Here is an 18,189-nt window from a genome sequence, read left to right as displayed (position 1 = left end):
TTTTCAAGTAGTGAAATACACAATAGGCCTCACATTATATGTAAATCTGTATGAATTTGGCAACTGTGAAGATTCATTCTTCTAAACCAAGATGGATGACTGTGGATGAATGTCCCTCTTCAAGCCATCACAAAGAAAGTAAACCACAAATATGTCGTAATGTGAATTGTACGACCCAGAGCTAAAGGGGATCCCAAAATAGATTCCTTTTTTCCACTTTTCCCCCACACAACATGTGCAGGTATTTTACTCTCCATTGAAATTGAAGCCACCCAAACCGGACTTTCTTTATCCGCTCCCAGAAATCCATTGTCCATTGCAGAAGATGTCCATTACCGATAGCCGAAATTTATTCGCTGGAAATTCCATTTGAGACCCGAGTTCATCCAAAATTCCGAAATGGGAAACGTGATTGTTAATTTAAATCGAATTTGAAGCCGGACAACGCATTTGGAAATTCTATTTGGAGGAAAAGAGGTGAATAAACCACAACCTGACAACTCCATTATAAGCCGCCATCGCTCCTACGTATGTACGCCATGACATTATTATTACCAATCTCTTTCCCCTATATCCGTTTGTCCATCCCTGTTTCAACCCGATCCCAACTATTCTGTGGTCCTTCCACTTGAACCCCCATATTTCGAATCGTTTTCTCCGCTCGGGGCCAAACAAACCCACGTTTCTCCTCTCCGGAATTTAATTTCTCCAGTACAAATATAGTGCACAACCGAGGTTGGTGGTCCATTCCTTTATATTACGCAACGAAATATGTACGTATGTATGTATGTTCTCTGCACATTACTGTGCTTTCACTCTGCTCACCCTTCACTCACTCACTTACGGTAGTGTGAGCAAGCGCAAATATTGAAAGCTTTCAAGGATGACATGGAAAATTAATGATGAGGAGAAAAGCAATAATGTATACAGTTCTGATTACACGAATGGTGCCACGAATGGTGCAAGGATCTCACTCAAGGAATGACTACATACGATAGTTCCTCTATAGCAAAGCCCCAACCAACCAAACTTACTCTTCTCTATGTATATATTTAGGTAGGTATACATTTATATCCATCTAAATACTTACGCACTTTATGTAAGTATTGAATTTACTGAAATTGATGAAAATCTATTCGTAGAAACAGATTTTGTTTCAAATTTCCCTTCCCTGCACACTAACCAAAATCGACATTCATCCACATTTTCTAGCAATATTGGGCTAATGAGAAAAGTGCTGTTTCCTGTTTAACGTCAAGTCAGCAACCCAACGACCGAACCTGCTTTTGCCTCTATTTCTATTGCAAGCTTTCAAATCTGGTACGTAGAATCTTGCAGAGAAAGTTGCCCACTTCTGCTGCCTCTGACTATATTGAACATGGAAGAGTAGGTTTTGTTTGGTACGTATGTTATACGCAGAGAGGGAAGAGAGAGAGAGTAAAAGGAGACAAAATTGGAGTCAACCAGCTCACAATTATTGGATGAGGGGAAAGCTCAAAGGGATTTTAATTCCGTACATTCGAGTTCCGTACACATAATGCATACATATGCAGACCATTATTATATTCTGCATCTTGTGTGAGCAAGCAACTCGACATTCTCATAGCATCACGTAACGACCATGAAGAAAGACAATGAAACTAAAAGGTAAAAGCCTTACGTGGTCCACCAGGCTCTCAATTTCATCACTTTCTTACTGCTTCTACATTGCTCTCAACGTTTCTGCCTTTGTCTCACTCAGTAAAGCATATGAAAGAAATCGATAAAACACACATGCTTTCTTCAGTTGCAGCCTTAAATGCTCTAAGAAGAAGCAGCATTTGGATATTGTTGGGAATAAACTAACTGCACACAATAAACCTTTAAGACATGGGATATTATCTGACTGAAGCAATGATAAAGTAGGAAGAGCAGACGAATCTTTGTAATAATCCTCTCGACCTCCAACAAATTTCTGCATGATAATATCGCAAGTGCCAAAACAATACTTACGTGATCAATAAAATAGCAGCCGGGCTCGATCGTAAGGACCATTCCTTGCTTCAGGACTCTTGCCGTTCGTAGGGATTTTAAGCCCTAGATTTTAATTCAATTATAAAATTAAATTATTACATTTTGTTTTATTTTACAACATATTTGATAAATATTTACAAGTTGGATTCCACACTGGTGTACATATTTAAATTACAATAACATGTGACGTAGATTGACAGTAAAGAAGAGAAGTCTAACACATACAATGGACTAGTATAAAATAAATATGAGGGTTATGAAACATATTACAAGTAGTAGATTATTATTACATTAAATTACAGAAAGTCCAATCTAATCTCAAATTTTGTGTAATGCTGCTAATTCGAATATTCACCCTTAAGTGTGCTAATTAGAATTGAGGTCGGATTGTCTTTGCTGCGTTGGAAGGAAGCCGAGTTTGGAGTGCATGGGATTTATTTATTTATCTTGTTTTATCCTGTTCTACCACACCACTCGTTCTGTGCTTCAGGTGTTACTTCTCCACGCGACATTTATTGCTGCCCGTGTTTACTTTTCATCTCAACAGTTATTTGCTGATGGTAGTTTTTAAATAATTATTTGTGACTAATGGCAGGCGGTGAAGGAAAAGGGTAAGTTTTCTTAGAATCATTTTGCACAATTCCATTCTAGTGTTGTTTTAAACTAGTTGTAGTTGATGAATTTAATTTTATTATTAAATTTGTATATGTTGTCATTTAGGTCTCTCAGACCGTACAGATGCTGGGCTCCCTGCAAGTCGACATTCGCATCAGCTGCTGCGTTGGGTGTACACCAAATCAAGTGCCGTCATAATCCTGCCTTACGCCGGACAAATATTTCAACCCCGTTGACACGGTTTTTGAGGCCAAGTGTTCCGGTGCCTCAAAATCTGACTCCTCTTCCATCCCCGACAGCAGGGAATCGTGTCGTCACGGCATGTGCGACAAGCACTACCCCCATCACATACCAAATTCTGTCGCCTCCACCGACACCTCCTTCCCCGGAAGTTAACGATGGTGCTGATAATACTAGGTATGGTTCCTGCCATTATATTATAGTTGTATATGTACATGCAAAACTAATCATGTTTTTCATCAAGGATCACCGGTTTGAAGAGAAAGTTGAACGATGATGACGACGGCACCGGATTATCTGATAGTTCAAATCATCATCTCGAGTACGTATTTTATTTTAAACCATGTTTTCAAATATTATTGATTAAATGTATGTGAAATAAACGCTTAATAATTCATGTTAGGGGTCGGTCATATTGTCCAAAAAAATGTGGCAAGCATTTTGTTGACAAATGTGGCGCAACAAGACATGCTCTTTATTGTGGGATCACGCCGGAAGAAAAAAAGGATGCCGTAATTAAAAAGTAATTTATATATAAGTTATGAACATAAATAATATGTGAGGAAATGAATTATACATATATATATATATATAATTCATTCAACTTCAGATTTGCAGGGGATCCTCGACACGTTTGTTCGAAATGTGGAGAGGTTTTTGCCAGTACGAGTATGAAATCAAGTCATGAGGATATTTGCATTTTAACTGCAGAAGAGGTCAAACTTAAGTAAGCATTAATTTGTTTATAATGCTATTAATGACACATATTCCAATGTAAGTATGTTGTAGGTATAAGGATGATGAATCACACTTCTGTCAGACATGTGGAGATTTCTTTGTACAAGTGATCAACAGAACAACTCATCAAAAATCTTGCGGTGCCACAATAGATCAACTACACATCAAGTATGTAAATTAATAACCTTGTATATTCAGTGTTATTTTTACAAATTCTACACAACAATGAATTCGTAGATTCAAGGATGACCCCCGTCATTGGTGTACAGATTGTGGTGAATTTTTCATACATTATCAGAACCTCCGCAGCCATGTTGAGAGGTATCACTCGGTTTTGGATATTTTAACAATGTAATTCCTAATTCCCTCAAATGCACGAACTCTTATATTTCATTACCATTAACCTCTGTTGAATGAATAGGACGGCGAATCAAATGAAACGGGTTCATCCCCTCAATCACAATAAGACTGCAATAGGAAATGAAGACTGCCTCGATCCTTCGTTCCCAAACTACTCGGAAATTATAGAGAAAAAACTTCAATGGGTAGAATTGTTTAGTCAGAGGGAAGTAGCCAGTTATGTATACAGAGCATTTGTTCTTGGGCCTCTGTTTCGTCGCGGGACTGACTACAGAGAATTTATTCTTCAACATCCGGAACAGACGGCACGATATTCGGGGATGAAATCAGAGGATGGAAGATTTTCGGATATAAATAATTGGCATAAACAATCCCCACCCCTGTCTGCACTAGGCAGAGGCCATATGGAGGGATTGGAGGTCGTCTTCGGTGGGGACACCCTGTTTGAAGGACCAGATGCTGGCAAGGACGCCCGAGCATTAGAGGCCTTGGAAATAGTAAGTAAATTAATGTGTATCTGCATTAACATTAATAGCCACTTGCCATGATTTGAGGAAATGTTTTTTTTTCTACAGAATTTTGGATATTACTATCAACAATACTCTGAAACAAAGATGCGGTTCCTTAACACCCGTAGGGAACTGTCCAACTTGGCGTTCAACCCCCCAACAAAGATTAAGGATATGATTGAGCATGCCGTTCGAGGTGACGACATAGTTCCACTTGAAGCGTCACTCACAAAAGTTGAATTTTCCCCTGTTCTCTGTGACAATAATGTCGTGACCTCAACTTTCTCCCCGTTGAATATTTCGACCAGACCTCGACCCACAACTGAAGCTGACATTATGACGGAAGTCGACACTCTCTTTGGCCAGTTGATGGCAGAATTGCGACTGCTTTCTCCTTCAAGTTTTAATGTATACTCTGTCCTCCTCTTCAAGAAGGCAGACTTGGGTGGGGTTTCTCGACCGAGAGAAATATTGGAAAAGCTGTTGGGCTCGGAAGAACAGACTCAGTTGGAGGCTTATCACGGGAAAGGCGTGGAAGCCAGTGATGGTGGAATAAATAGGGCGCATTATGTCAACCCAGATTTTGACACCATTTTGAAGGAATTGAAGTCTGGAGAGAAAATAGCACTTCAAGTTGCTCGAACACGGTGCACCTCTCGTGAAGATGCAGAGGAGAAGGAAGCTTTTCTTCAGGTAATCTGTCATACATTATCTATAGTACAATGCATGTATAATCGAACTCTTGTTTATGTATAACAATTTCTGTACAGTATGAAACAGGTGTCGTGAATCGGAAGAAACCGCATGGAATAGTTCGTATCGTTCCACTAAATATCAGAACGGAGTGGGCAGCGTGGAGACGGCTACCTGACCATGTCAAGAGAATTGCTCAAGAAAGTGGAGAGAGAGGTATTATGCCTTTCTCCTTCGGATCAGCAACAGAGGATCCACTCTGGAAGGATGGAGACTTTGAATTTCCAATCAACCTGCGGCGTCAATTATCTAAGCCTGAACTGAAAGTGGTTGACTCACACTTTCGATAATCAATATACTGTGTTCATGAATTAATAGTTGTTTGTTATACTTTTTGGAAGTTTTTTACCGGTTCGGATTGTCAATAAAAAACTACAAAGTATTTTTCTCCTTACCGCAATCTTTGGTCGTTCAGGACATCCTTCCAAATACCCACCCACATCATGGACATCACACCCCATAATTGTCAAAATATGTCCTAGATCCTTGGGTATCACTGCGCTCCAATCCACCACTACTCACATGCGCATATACAAATGAGAAATTCTTTAGTTGGCAAAACTCTAATCATTCCCGTATAGAAAGAATGTCGATGTGGCCCTGTTACCGATTGAATTCTTTTGTCTTCTCAGCAGCGAAAGAGCAGCAGCTATTCAATTTCAATACAAAGTTACACATCCACCATCATATGCACGAGACGAGAAGAAAACCTGGTAGTTCACCAAATTTATTTTATATGCACCAACGATTTTCAAAACATGTTCCAGTTCCCAGTTCTGTGCTGCGTATCGAACGAAGAGGTTTTGGAGGACGGGAAGACATATACAAAGTCAAAATAGTACTTTCTCTCTCCTTTATTCTTTCCACTTTCTATCCAAACTTTAATTAAACCAGGTTCGAAATTTCCGTCCTTTGAGTTGAGAGAATTTAGATGGTGAATAACATTGTAGAACACTTATTGCTTTGTGTTTCATCTCTCTGCTGCTGGATCTGAATAAATTCCTCTTTGAGCTTCAAATTTGTTTTCGTAGCATTTCAAGTATCCACCTGACCTCGTCTTGTGTATTTCATCCAGTATCAACAACAGACGCGTGTTCAAGTGACCTCTAGGCACACAAAAATTAATACTTTGTTTGTGCTCAACTACAGACCTCATTGGTCTTTAGTGTGTATTATTAGTATAACCAATGGACGTGCATAAAAGCTGCCAAACTAATGAAAGTGCCACCACTAACACATCGGGCAAAACTTTCCTCCTAATTCTTCTGGACTGGCCAAATATTCTAAAACTTGTAGAATTTCAGTAGTGAAGACTGAAGCATTTCCAGTTTGCACTTCACTTTCACTCTACCAACACAAGTTAGTTGAGCAAGCTCGAGTTGGCTGGTTTGCTGGTCGAGGAAGTTGTTCATTGTCCTGAGCTCTCTTAATGATGGAGTATTGGTGGGTGGTTGAGCAAGTAATTAAATTCCGTGGTGAGAGACTCCCTTCTAATTTCTAAGTAATTATTATACCTATGTATGCATACAGATATTCTACGTACCACTGCGTCCTTCCCTGCATTGCTCGTTTGTGATAGATAATATGTATATAGCATGCACATGATCATGTCCTCTCTTCATACATATCACTTTAGAAATTTTCTCAAATATTCTCTCGATATCGTCCAACGAAAATAGAACAAATTGTATACGAGTGCAAGTACTTATAGGATAAGGCGATCTACATACAGTGATATTTATATGCGAACAGCAGGGCTGCTTAATTTAGCAGAGGGCACTTTTGGTGGTGATATCCGCTTGGAGTCAGCTTGCTTGGAGAGACTGAACTTGATGTTGTCTTATGAAGTGTGGTGCTGGATTGGTCACAAAGTGGAACTTTACTTACCCAGCAGCTTCTCCAACCAAGGAGCAACTTTCACTTCACAACCACCACAAAGACAACTTTATTAGTCGACAGACCAGCGGAGCAAGGAGCAACATCTGCAATTTCGATGCTAATAAGCTTTTATATTAGAGTATCTTTCTTCGAAGAAACCACGCATTCACGGAGTGAAAGACGCACAAATGTTTTTTTCTACTTTCTCTGTTGTTAGTTTGAAAGCAGCTTTACTTTCTTTACAAGTCTTTTAAAAATAATCGCTACCATATCCGCTAATGCAACCGTGTGCACTCGTTAGAAGAGAGTGGGTTGCATTACAACTTGGTGGTGAAAGTCTGACTGAGAAATATGAATTTCCATGTTATTTCATTGTGCTTTTAAAAATGAAATTGTGGCGAAGCTACTCCTGGGCTTATTGTGGATAAAAAATTGTAAGTAGGATCAACTATTCAGACTCCACTAATAAAATGGACAGATTTAGATTTATGCACCATTCCTAAATTGCGAATTGTAAATCATGCCTTATTCTTCTCTGCTTTCTTTTGAATAGAGTAGGAAGAATGACGGCAGGCCATTTCCGAAAATCTCAGAGTTACTTCCCAACTAAAAAAGACTATAATAATAAATATTCCACAGATTTAAGCAGACAGTTCGGGATTGTGGTGGCTTACGTATGGAATGTAACGAGCCGAGCTACAATTTGGATTTAGAGGGAGAGGAAATAATGCAACATAATGCTGGCCTATTGTGCTGTTATTGTGTGGTCGGAGCCCATCGTGCAGTTCAAGTTTGCATTGCAAAGAAAAGTGGAATTTTCCAGCAGCACCGGGGTTGGTATGCATGAAGCGTGGTTTGATCATATTAAACTCCGTGTGTACAAAAAGAAGAAACCATTGAGCACATATTTCTGAACTAAAGTTTAGGTTATATTGTAATTTACGGGCATATTATTTATGCAGCACTTCGTAAAGGAAAGGCTCCCTCGACCAAGAATATTTCATACCAACATGTTCAAAATTGATGGGATAAAAATTGATGTGAATGGAAGAAAGAGAAAAGTCGAGTAATGTTGTTGATACAATATGTTTATTATGCATATTTCGTGTGCATAATAAAATTGGATAAAATATAAGTTTCTATTTCGAAAAGCAAATTCACTGGACATGCAGCGACTTAAAAACGTAAAAAGTTAGAAAAATTTGAGAGAATGTAAACTCTGTTTCATTTCTGGTGATATCAGCGGGAAAGTCATGTGCCCATTTACTTAACATGGGCACATGACTTTCCCGCTGATATCACCAGAAATGAAACGGAGTTTAATATGCAAACGTTATTTATATTTAGTATTTCAACGAGCCTCCGTAATTACTGCTGATATCGGAACACAGTCATGCATCACGTTCTCAGCAAATCCTTGTTTGCATTTACAGATCCTGGTAGCGGACCTTTGATTTTTTTAATTGTTTGAAAATTTTTTCAAACTTAAATAAAATTAAGTATCTAAAAACCTTTGAATCATTTCCACAGCAATTGGACTATGACCAAACCCGTGCCAGATCGTCCCTTGTCGAAACAAATCTCGCTCCTTTCTATCTTTAAACGGGAGACAAGTTGCGTCCTTTATGCAAGGGGCATGTGTACCATCTCGAAGACCGATGGGATTCACTGCAGGTTGTCCAAGCAGGTCTTCCTCGTCCGGAAAGCTATCCACTAATTCAAATCCACACGGAGTGTTAGGCCTAAAAAATACATATGCCAACTCAAGATTACAAACTGCAAAATGAAAAATATAGAATCACGCGAATGCTTATAGCCTCACCGTCCAATACAAATTTCATCCCCACTTCCGTCCCTCACGAGAGGCTCAGAGTACAATAAATTACACCTGCACTTGCCAGATTCTCGATGACCGGAATGTAAGCTATTGTCACAATAGAGAAATTCCTTTGGGTGACATATCATGGGAATCATGGACTGGTCGGGCTTCTCGTGATGAAGTTTCTTGGCATATTTCGGTATTTCTAACTTTTCAATGTTTTCATTTACAGTTGACAAACGTCCATGAGTTGACATGTTGATAAAACTGGCCCAAATATGGTTTATAGCACCGACGGATTCTGTTGTGGAAATTTTTCTCTCCAGGAAGTGATGTGAATTTCTCAAGGACGCGTGAATCCCGAGCCAGTAGCCTTCATTCTGCTGACTGCTGCACGGGGCCCCCCAACAGGAAAATTGGAGATCGAGTAACCTTTTATGTTATGCACACGTCATGTTAATGTCGGAGATTATGAATTATCAGAGCATATGCGTGCCTTCCCCACTAAATTTTTAAAGTATGTTATGTACCTGATGTCTTCTTGAATTCGGTTACAGGTTGAACCTTCTTCTGCAATCGTGGCGTAATTGGAACATGCAAGGACAACGAAGCTCCTAAAACCAAAATGTATTAAATCCATAACTTTAATTCCTCGTGTTTTCATGTTGTATGGGAAATGCATTCTGTAAGATTTCTTTTGGGCCAGCTCGATTTCTATTTTCTTCTACACTTTCACAAAATGCAATCCGACACTTAAAACTTTATACTTTTGACTTTGTTACTAGGCAAGTAAAGAGATTGTGCTTCAATATATTCCCTCCAGGGGAAGATCTACATATGATTATTGGGTGATATGAATAAAACCAGGGAAATCCTTTTTCCGAAAAAATTTGGGCATTTGCTTTTCCCCGAGGGAAAGGAAAAAGGGAATAGCTTTTCCCTCAACCTCAAGATTTTCCCTGGAGACGGGGATTTTCGTATGAATAAAACCAAGGTGAAAGCCTTTCCTTCAGGCAATTTCCCCAAAAAATACCGATCAGCTACTATGCTGACCCCAACTAACAAAATTAGCAATAAAACTTAGTTTTTAAGCATCTGTTGTACTTTTTATGAATGTTGGACACTAGTTGGACATTTTAGGGCTTTGAAACTCACAAAACCAGATTTATCGACAAAAATATAGATTTTTATTTGCTATCGACATCGAAAAAATGCATTTTATATTTTCATTGAAAACCTGAAAATATTTTCTGAAATATTTTTAAATTCAGATTTCGGCCAACTGGTCATGCTACCGGTATCGCGCAAGTTGCATATAAATGTTGAAAATTTTCCAAGATTCTAATTAAATTCTGCTTTCGCTCATTTATTCGCCGTTTAAAGGTCCATTGCATGTGGGTTTTGAGTTTGAATTTTTGTGTCTCAACTTTCCATTCCTCCATATAAATGGCGATTTTGAAACCCATTCATCGTCGTGCATATTTTACAAAAAGGGAGGTTTCAAAATTCGAAAATTTTTAGCTTTATACAAAGTTAGGAGGTTAGAATTTTAGTATTTTTCCTGGTTAGGAAATTTTTGAAAATCTATAAAAAATTCAAAAATGAGTTTGATCTTGAATATTATAAAATAACTGTATGGGACAATAATCGTAAAAGAGTTTTTAAATTCCGAGAACAATTTGATTTTTGGCGAGCATTTGAAGGTGGTTTTTTCCAGGTTAGTCTGAGTGAGTTTGGAGGGTGTTCAAAAAATCAAAAATAGATTAAATTAAATACACTTATATACAACAAAACAACGCTGAAATTTCCTTGATTTTTGCAATTCTGAGATGCGCCGATACCGAATTTTAGCCTTTTTAGCGAACATCACAAACCAGTGGGGGTCATTGGGGGACATTTCTTTAAGAATTTGATCAAAATCATGGTCAGAGAAATTTTTGAAATGCATTTGTGTTCGTTGCGATGGTATTATTTTAATTACATGTAATTGAAGTCAGGGGATTTGCCCGAAACCAAGGGGATTTGCCTGGCGAGAAAGGTAAAAGTTTATTCATACGAAAAGGAGCAATAGCCTTGACCTGTGAGACTTTCCCTCAGGCAAATGCCTTTCCCTTTTCCCGTTTCCTTGGAGGATTTCCCTGGTTTTATTCATACCAGTAATTGTCTCGGAAAGAATGTCTCGCGAAACAGGTGACTGTACGCACGCACTTTACAACTGCCTCCACGAATATATTCATATTTTGATTATTAATTCCCAAATAGTGTTCCTATAATATAATTTGCATTATTCTGACTCTTCGATGGCAGGTGTGTAATGTTGAAGCGAAAGTCTTACTAAAATTAAACGTGTAGCTCCAAAAATTAAGAAATGTTTCTGAAAATTTTTATTCAGTAAATACTCAGTCTCCTTGCTCTAACCTTGCATATTTAATTATACGAAGCTACTGTGTATTCGTATACCAAAAATTCTACCACACAAAACAGTGCTTGTGAATTGTTATTTTATTGTAGTTTTTAGGCCTTTTAAGATGGCCTTATAGATTTACCAAGATGTCTGTCTGTCCGTCCGTCTGTGCGTCCGTCTGTGCGCACGATAACTCTCTTTAAACAAAAGCTATCGACTTGAAATTTTGCACACTTCATCTTCGGGTCAAAAGTAAGGATGAGTTCGGAGATGGGCATGATCGGCCAAGTAGTTGGCCGGTGGGGGTCATTACTATCCAAATGCGTTGCCCTTAACTACCAAGAACCTTTAGAGCAGGTTAAATTATTTAAGTGCAAGTAAAATATTTGTAGCTTGAAAAATATCTATAGTAATAATTTTCAGTAATTTTAGTATGAAGATTGCGACTGACCTCAAAGCGTTTAAATTGGAATGGAGTTTCAGAAATTTTAAACCTGGGAGACCCGATAGGGTGACCCGACGGATTTCTAAAATTTGTAGTACGTAGTTGAAATTTGGAACAAAGGTTGCTAGTGGATTGTAACAGAAAAAACTGAATTTAGGTTGGAACAATTTTAATCTTGATGGACCCTATGGGGTGACCCATACTGATTTTTCAAAATCGTCATATCGAAGTGAAATTTGGGAGTGAGGTGATCCATATCTATTCTTAGAAATTGCGTTAAAAACATGAAATCCGGCACGGTAATACTTACAATTAGTGGCTTCTCATCAAAGAACTTGAAATTACAAGTTATGCGGTAAAACCGCGGAAAAGGATCTACTTTTTCCAATACCTAACGTATTAATTCACAATCTATGAGCGCGAATTTTAAAAATCGCAAGATGTTCGTAGTCCAAGGTTGATGTCGAAAAATGTGTTAATTTAACTTGAAGCTTGTCATATCTGATTCTATTCAAATGTAGTTGGGAAAATTCAACAATATTAACTTTAAGCTTGTGGAGAAAATGAATACAACTTTTTGAAAATTTCAATGTAGCGCCTCAAAGAAGCCTTATTTCGAAAAACAGGTCCTAATGAGGGCACACCCCCTACATCTCAGGAATACGATTCAGATGAGATCCTGTCAAAAAAATCAAATTCGTGGTATGTTGTCTCAGTGAGAATGAAATGACACAAAATTTTGAATTTTCATGCTCTTGAGAAGCATTGTTTCAAGAAAATAATGTATACAATATTTGGCTATAGCCAAATGATCTGCGAATATGATAAGTTAATATTTGCAATGGTTCCCACCAACTGGGGGTATACTGAGATATTCAGAGTGTGTTTTATTTAAAGGAATCTAAATTTTCAGAAAACCAGCGATAACTTTTCAAAGAAGGCGAATTTCGAAAACATGGTTATCTTGAGGGCACTGCACATTATCCTCAGGAATATGATTCCAGTGAGAATGACTCAAGAAATCGATTCTGTGAAAAATTTTCTCCAGCGAGAATGGAGCGCCCTCAAATATGACATTTTGAATTTTCCCGCCTTGGGGATGCTTTATTTCAAAAAAAGTTTCAAACGTTTGTTGTAGCCCAACTATCTCTGCATTTGACTCCGTCAATGGTTTTTGTCTATCTGTCACTCAGATCATTTGAAAAAATATTTTGCGTTGAGATCACGGCACAGAAATTATTGCATGTAAACGTGGATATTTCAAAAAGTTTTAGAAATTTTGAAAAACGGCATGCGTACCCTATCCCTCGATTTTAGAGATGGTCATAATGCCTTTAACCTCTTAAGACGGACCCACACGAGCCCTCTCAAATTAACATTGGCTGCCGTGATAACATACTACCTCTTCCACATATACTTCCATGGTGCATGAAAGTAAATGGGGAAAAAAGTAGAAAAAGTTAGCTAACAAGGGATACTTTCGAGGTGATAATCGTGTCCAGGGTACCACTCATTGGTCTAAATGTTTTTTGATCGAGTGTTTCTCACGGGTTAGGGTTCTTACTTCGGGTTTCGGGTTCGGATCGGGTTTGGGTCCTGCTTCGGATACGAAATTTCAGAACCCGAAACTTTCGGGTTCGGGTTCGGGTCCGAGAAATGTGAGCCCAAAATTTCGGGTTCGGGTTCCGACTAAGAACCCGAAACCCGAACCAACAAGAACTTTTTGCCACAACGAATACGAAAACATTAAAAAAGAAAATAAAGTGTTAACCACACTTGCTACGACGGTTATGCTGCAGTAATTCATTAAATAATTCAAATTTTTAATTGTCGTAACTTCTTTTCACAAGTGTCTTCAATTAGTGTTATGGTTTGAATATTGAAATAAAATATATTTTTTTATCAAAAATTTGCTAAATAGTTAGCTTGAGCTTACTTTAATATTGGAAACTTGAAACTGAAAATCATTTTCAGTTTTCAACTGATTTAAAAATTTCTGAATGTCACGGAAAGCCATTATCCATGGTCGATTTTTTGAGATTGCATTATTATGGTCGAGGAATTAAGATTCACATTTTAAAATGCGTTATGTACTTATGCAGAAATGTGCTTAATTATAATTCCTCGGTCATATTTACAGAAGTATTGTTTGTTTGAAACCTTTAGGCTAAAAAGCCAGTCACCCCTTAAAGTTAAAATATATTCGGTTTTTCGGGTTCGGGTTTCGGATTTGATCCGCCAGTTCGGGTTCGGATCCTTGCAAACGGGTTTCGGGTTCTTCGGGTTCGGGTTGCCCTCAAGTTTCGGATCAGTAGTATCGGGTTCGGGTTTCGGATTTGCAAGAACCCGACCCGTGAGAAACACTAATACCCATCTTCGAACTCGGTCGTTGCCCAGATGCATGTCTGTATCAAATTTGGTAAAAATCAACCTACTCCTTCGAGAGTTATGGAAAGACAGACAGACGGACAGGTCGATTACATAAGCCCTAGTTCGGGCTAAAAATTATATGCCAATCGTTCATTAGAGTCTGGCTTTTATGTAATAATGCCGTCTTAAAAGGCCCCGCGAAGTTGCTTGGAGTAGGTTTTTTTATCTTGAAACGAATAATTAAAAATTGTTCAAAATGCCTACCATTCACAGCCCAACTAAAAAGGCTCAAGAGGACGTTGTGATTACATTGCCAGTATTAGAACAATCTATTTCAAAAATTGTTGCTGACACAATGGAAGCAAAGTTTTCGACGCTCAGTTCCGATTTTTTAGCAAAAATTAGTGGTATTGTCGACAAATGTGCCCTTCTGGAACAGCGACAAGATAAAATAGAGGAAAGGATTGATACTGTTGCTAGTGATCTACAATGTGAAATTACGGCAGTAAGAGAGGAAATCAAAGAGCAATCTAGAAGGATGCATAAAATTATGAACATCGTGTTAATGGGTGTTCCTGAAACGTGTGATGGAATAAAGACGGCAGAAAATATTATGAAGGTCATCCTCCCTTCATGGAAAGGACCAATTCCAGATGTCCGCGTTGGGGATCCTAATCGCCCGAATAAATCGCATCCTCGGCCACTTCGTATAACATGTAGTTCAGCACAAGATAAGGCGACTGCTCTAAAAAACTGTATACTGCTAAAGGGGAGGGACGAGTTCAAGACTATATCGGTTAGGAGGGACCTCACTAAACAGCAACAACAAGAATGGAAAACTCAAGCAGCAAACAGAATGAGTCGCATGACGACTCGTAGCCACACGTCGTCAAAGCGAAAACTGGTCGAAAACGGATCGCCTTCTCCCTCGAATGATGATGGCATAATGGACACCATATGGCGCCGATGGAGGAAACTGACTACACATGAGGAAAGGTTTAATCAATATTGGTCATCAGAATGTACGCTCATACAATAACAAATATCCTTTGGTTTTAAATTTATTATGTACTTATAAATTAGATATTCTTTGCCTCACCGAGACATGGTTTAAGGAAGATTGTGAATACTGTACACCACCTGGTTATAAAATGTTTAGACAAGACAGATTCTCAAGAGGAAGAGGAGTAGCAATAATTACTAAAGCTGGTTTTAAGGTCAGAAATATTGGTAAATTGGATATAGATTGGCTTGATAATAGTTGTCTTGAGTACTTAGTTCTTAAAATACAAATAAGTCATCGACGATCTTTCATTGTTTGTACTGTTTATAAGCCCATGTCATGTCTGAACGATTTAAAGAATTTTGAATCAATGTTGGTCTACTTGAATGCTCTTCCAAACAAAGTGTTCGTACTTGGAGATTTGAATGTAAATATGTTAAAGAGTTATTGTGAATCAAAGCGGACTTTCTCACTTTTATCACGACAAAATTTTACTCAAATTGTTAATACACCAACGAGAGGGGATAGTCTAATTGACTTAATTATTGTAAAAAATGATCAGAAAACAGATGTGAAGCAAGTTCAAGTTACTGATTTAGGAATTTCTGATCATTGTTTCTGCTGTTGTGTTGCCCAAACTAATGTGAATATTCCACTCTCAAATTTAATACAACGTCGTAATTTTAAAAATATTAATTATGAAATGTTTGTCCCTCAAATTGTTAGCACATTAGGAAATATGAGTCATGATGGAAATGCTAATATGAAATGTTGTCAATTAATTAATACTGTTCTTTCCTCTTTTGATAGACATGCTCCAATTGAATTTGTTAAATCTACAAAAGAACTGAAGGTCAAGTTTATTTCAGCACACACCAAGCAACTTATCACTCAGCGTGACCTCTATTTTAATTTATGGAAAACATCACTTGCCGTATACAACTTGCGTGAGTATAAATTGTTAAACAAATTAATTAAAAAGTCTATTCAACATGACATGTTTAATCATACGCAACACATGGTCAATAAAAGTGGTCCGTGGGAAACTTTAAAGACATTTGGCCTAAGTTTTGGTAAAAATCAAGGTGACATTAGTGACAAGGTTAGTCTAGATGAGGTTAACAAATTTTTTGTGAATATGGGGTTTGCGGATGGTGTGACGCCCTTTGACACAATATGTAATGGTAGTATGCATGATGTTGACAAGTCGGGCAAATTTTATGTAGACAATGTTACAATGTCAGAACTACTTGGGGCGTGGAAGCAGTTGAAACATAAAGATTCGAAATCTCCTGATACAGTAGGAATATCAAAACAAATGTTAAAATTAATTGTACCCATTCCAGTTGTGCGTGAATCAATCTTGTCTATGTTTAATGCATCATTTTCTTCTGGAATTGTCCCTACCCAATTAAAATGTTCTAAAGTGATAATTTTACCAAAAATTTGTAATGCCTCTAAACCGGATGAATTTAGACCAATTTCCCTTAACCCAAATTTGTTGCTTTGGATGGAAAAAATTTATAGTAATAGGCTGGATAAATATATAAATGACAATAACATAATTAATAAAAATCAATTTGGTTTCAGGAAGCACCACAGCACAGAACACATGATCATCGGCCTAACTGATTTTATACGAAGAAATGTCGACAAGGGTATGGTCTGTGCTGTGGTGTCGACAGATTTCCAGAAGGCATTTGATTCAATTCCTAGAGCGTTACTTTTAGACAAATTATGTAAACTTTATAATATTTCGCCTCATTGGTTAAAGAGCTACTTGTCTGATCGTGAACAATTTGTATCCACGCCCATGTCCAACTCCAAAATATTGAAAACTTTGGCTGGTGTGCCGGCTGGTAGTGTAATTGGTCCAAAATTGTTTATTCTATTCTTGAATGACATGGGAAAAGGTCTCAAAAATGGTAACCTGGCTTGTTTTGCAGACGATTCATATGTGTATTTCTTTGGTTATGCTAATAATCTCCAATTACTTCAAGATAATATAAATTCTGATATGTTATATATGGTACAATATGTGAAGGATAATGGTATGTCAATGCATAAGGATAAGACCAAGTTATTATTAATTGGTAGCAAAAATAATGTTAATCTGTCACAAAATTTTAATATTACTGTCAATAATATAGTAATCATCCCCACTGATAGGCTGAAATGCGTTGGTATGATACTAGATAGTAACTTAAATTTTGAGCATCATATAAATTATATTGCCAAACGTGCTTATTATAGAATAAGATGCTTGTACGCCGTGAAGCAGTATTTTACTACCTCCTCTTTGACCACTATTAGTGTTGCTACTGTATTGTCTATCCTAAGCTATATGTCATGTATTTGGAGTGTCACATGCGCAAAGAATTTACGTATTATAGAAAATGTTATTCGGTGTTTGGCCAGACTAGTGCTAAAATTTAAAAAATTTGATCCAATTGCAGATTTGATCAAGTGTGACCTGAAATGGCTGTTTCCTCGTGATATGGGTGACTTTAAGACGCTATGTATTATGTACAAATTGCTAAAATTTAATATGGTACCATTTTTTAACGATTATTTTGTACGTGCAAATTGTATTCATGAACATAACACTAGATTATGCAATAATTTTAGGAGCACTGTAAAGCCTAAGACGGAGTTTGTTAAAAAATCCTTCCACTTTAGGGCTATTGGTTTATGGAATGACTTACCGCAAAATCTTAAGGCTGAACAATCTTATAATACGTTCAAAACTAAACTAAAAAACTATATGTTACTTAAAAGTATCTGAGTTACCCGTTTTACTGACTATATAGTTTCACCTAAATTTTCCTACAAACTTGTTTTATGAATTTTTATGTAATTGATTTTTTGATATGATTTTATGACCATAATTAAGACATTCATGTATTTCCTGATCTACAGGGTATGAATGATCTTCTTTAAAATGTATTACTACATATTGTGATGTGAATAAACTATTATTATTATTATTTATAAAACTTTGTAATTTACGTCAGAATATTCCACGTGTATGCAACAAGCTAT

At 37.4% G+C, this 18,189-nt stretch overlaps 2 protein-coding genes and 1 long non-coding RNA gene across 4 annotated transcripts in view; 1 reads left to right on the top strand and 2 right to left on the bottom strand.

Moving 5' to 3' along the window:
• LOC118434305 overlaps positions 1–7,416 on the bottom strand; it is a 31,682-nt gene extending 24,266 nt beyond the window's left edge. The window contains exons 1-3 of the long non-coding RNA XR_004833922.1: positions 5,836–7,416; positions 5,624–5,742; positions 1,993–2,076 (exon numbers count right to left, since the gene is read on the bottom strand). This is a non-coding gene — a long non-coding RNA (uncharacterized LOC118434305). The remainder of the gene's footprint in view (positions 1–1,992; positions 2,077–5,623; positions 5,743–5,835) is intronic.
• Positions 2,133–5,628, top strand: LOC110844000. 2 transcript variants are annotated; one of them, XM_035847459.1, is made up of 10 exons: positions 2,133–2,624; positions 2,734–3,045; positions 3,113–3,190; positions 3,272–3,391; positions 3,479–3,595; positions 3,658–3,774; positions 3,844–3,927; positions 4,028–4,463; positions 4,542–5,168; positions 5,246–5,628. In XM_035847459.1, the coding sequence occupies exons 1-10, from the start codon at positions 2,602–2,604 to the stop codon at positions 5,516–5,518; spliced, it is 2,187 nt and encodes a 728-aa protein (XP_035703352.1). In that variant the 5' UTR covers positions 2,133–2,601; the 3' UTR covers positions 5,519–5,628. The 2 variants fall into 2 exon arrangements, with proteins under 2 accessions (XP_035703352.1, XP_021945771.1); XM_022090079.2 differs by having other exon boundaries at positions 3,844–3,957.
• A 769-nt stretch (positions 7,417–8,185) lies between the features above and the next one.
• LOC110843397 lies at positions 8,186–9,636 on the bottom strand. The gene is made up of 4 exons (XM_022089359.2): positions 9,456–9,636; positions 8,929–9,357; positions 8,618–8,848; positions 8,186–8,554 (listed from the first exon to the last, which is right to left on the bottom strand). The coding sequence occupies exons 1-4, from the start codon at positions 9,605–9,607 to the stop codon at positions 8,458–8,460; spliced, it is 909 nt and encodes a 302-aa protein (XP_021945051.1). The 5' UTR covers positions 9,608–9,636; the 3' UTR covers positions 8,186–8,457.
• Positions 9,637–18,189: the final 8,553 nt, after the last annotated feature.

The sequence above is a fragment of the Folsomia candida genome, unplaced genomic scaffold (genome assembly GCF_002217175.1).
Source record: "Folsomia candida strain VU population unplaced genomic scaffold, ASM221717v1 Fcan01_Sc002, whole genome shotgun sequence".
Classification (NCBI taxonomy): domain Eukaryota; kingdom Metazoa; phylum Arthropoda; class Collembola; order Entomobryomorpha; family Isotomidae; genus Folsomia; species Folsomia candida.
This window is presented reverse-complemented; position numbering and strand designations above follow the sequence as displayed.

Bases quoted from the DNA above. Each gene is read 5' to 3' on its own strand.
- LOC110844000 (XM_022090079.2), top strand. From the start codon at position 2,602: ATGGCAGGCGGTGAAGGAAAAGG. The intron at 2,625-2,733 runs GTAAGTTTTCTT...GTTGTCATTTAG, and splicing joins GCAGGCGGTGAAGGAAAAGG to GTCTCTCAGACCGTACAGAT. The intron at 3,191-3,271 runs GTACGTATTTTA...AATTCATGTTAG, and splicing joins AGTTCAAATCATCATCTCGA to GGGTCGGTCATATTGTCCAA.
- LOC110843397 (XM_022089359.2), bottom strand. From the start codon at position 9,607: ATGCATTTCCCATACAACATGAAAACACGAGGAATTAAAGTTATGGAT. The intron at 8,849-8,928 runs GTGAGGCTATAA...TGTATTTTTTAG, and splicing joins GATGAAATTTGTATTGGACG to GCCTAACACTCCGTGTGGAT. The intron at 8,555-8,617 runs GTTTTTAGATAC...AAAAAATCAAAG, and splicing joins GCTGTGGAAATGATTCAAAG to GTCCGCTACCAGGATCTGTA.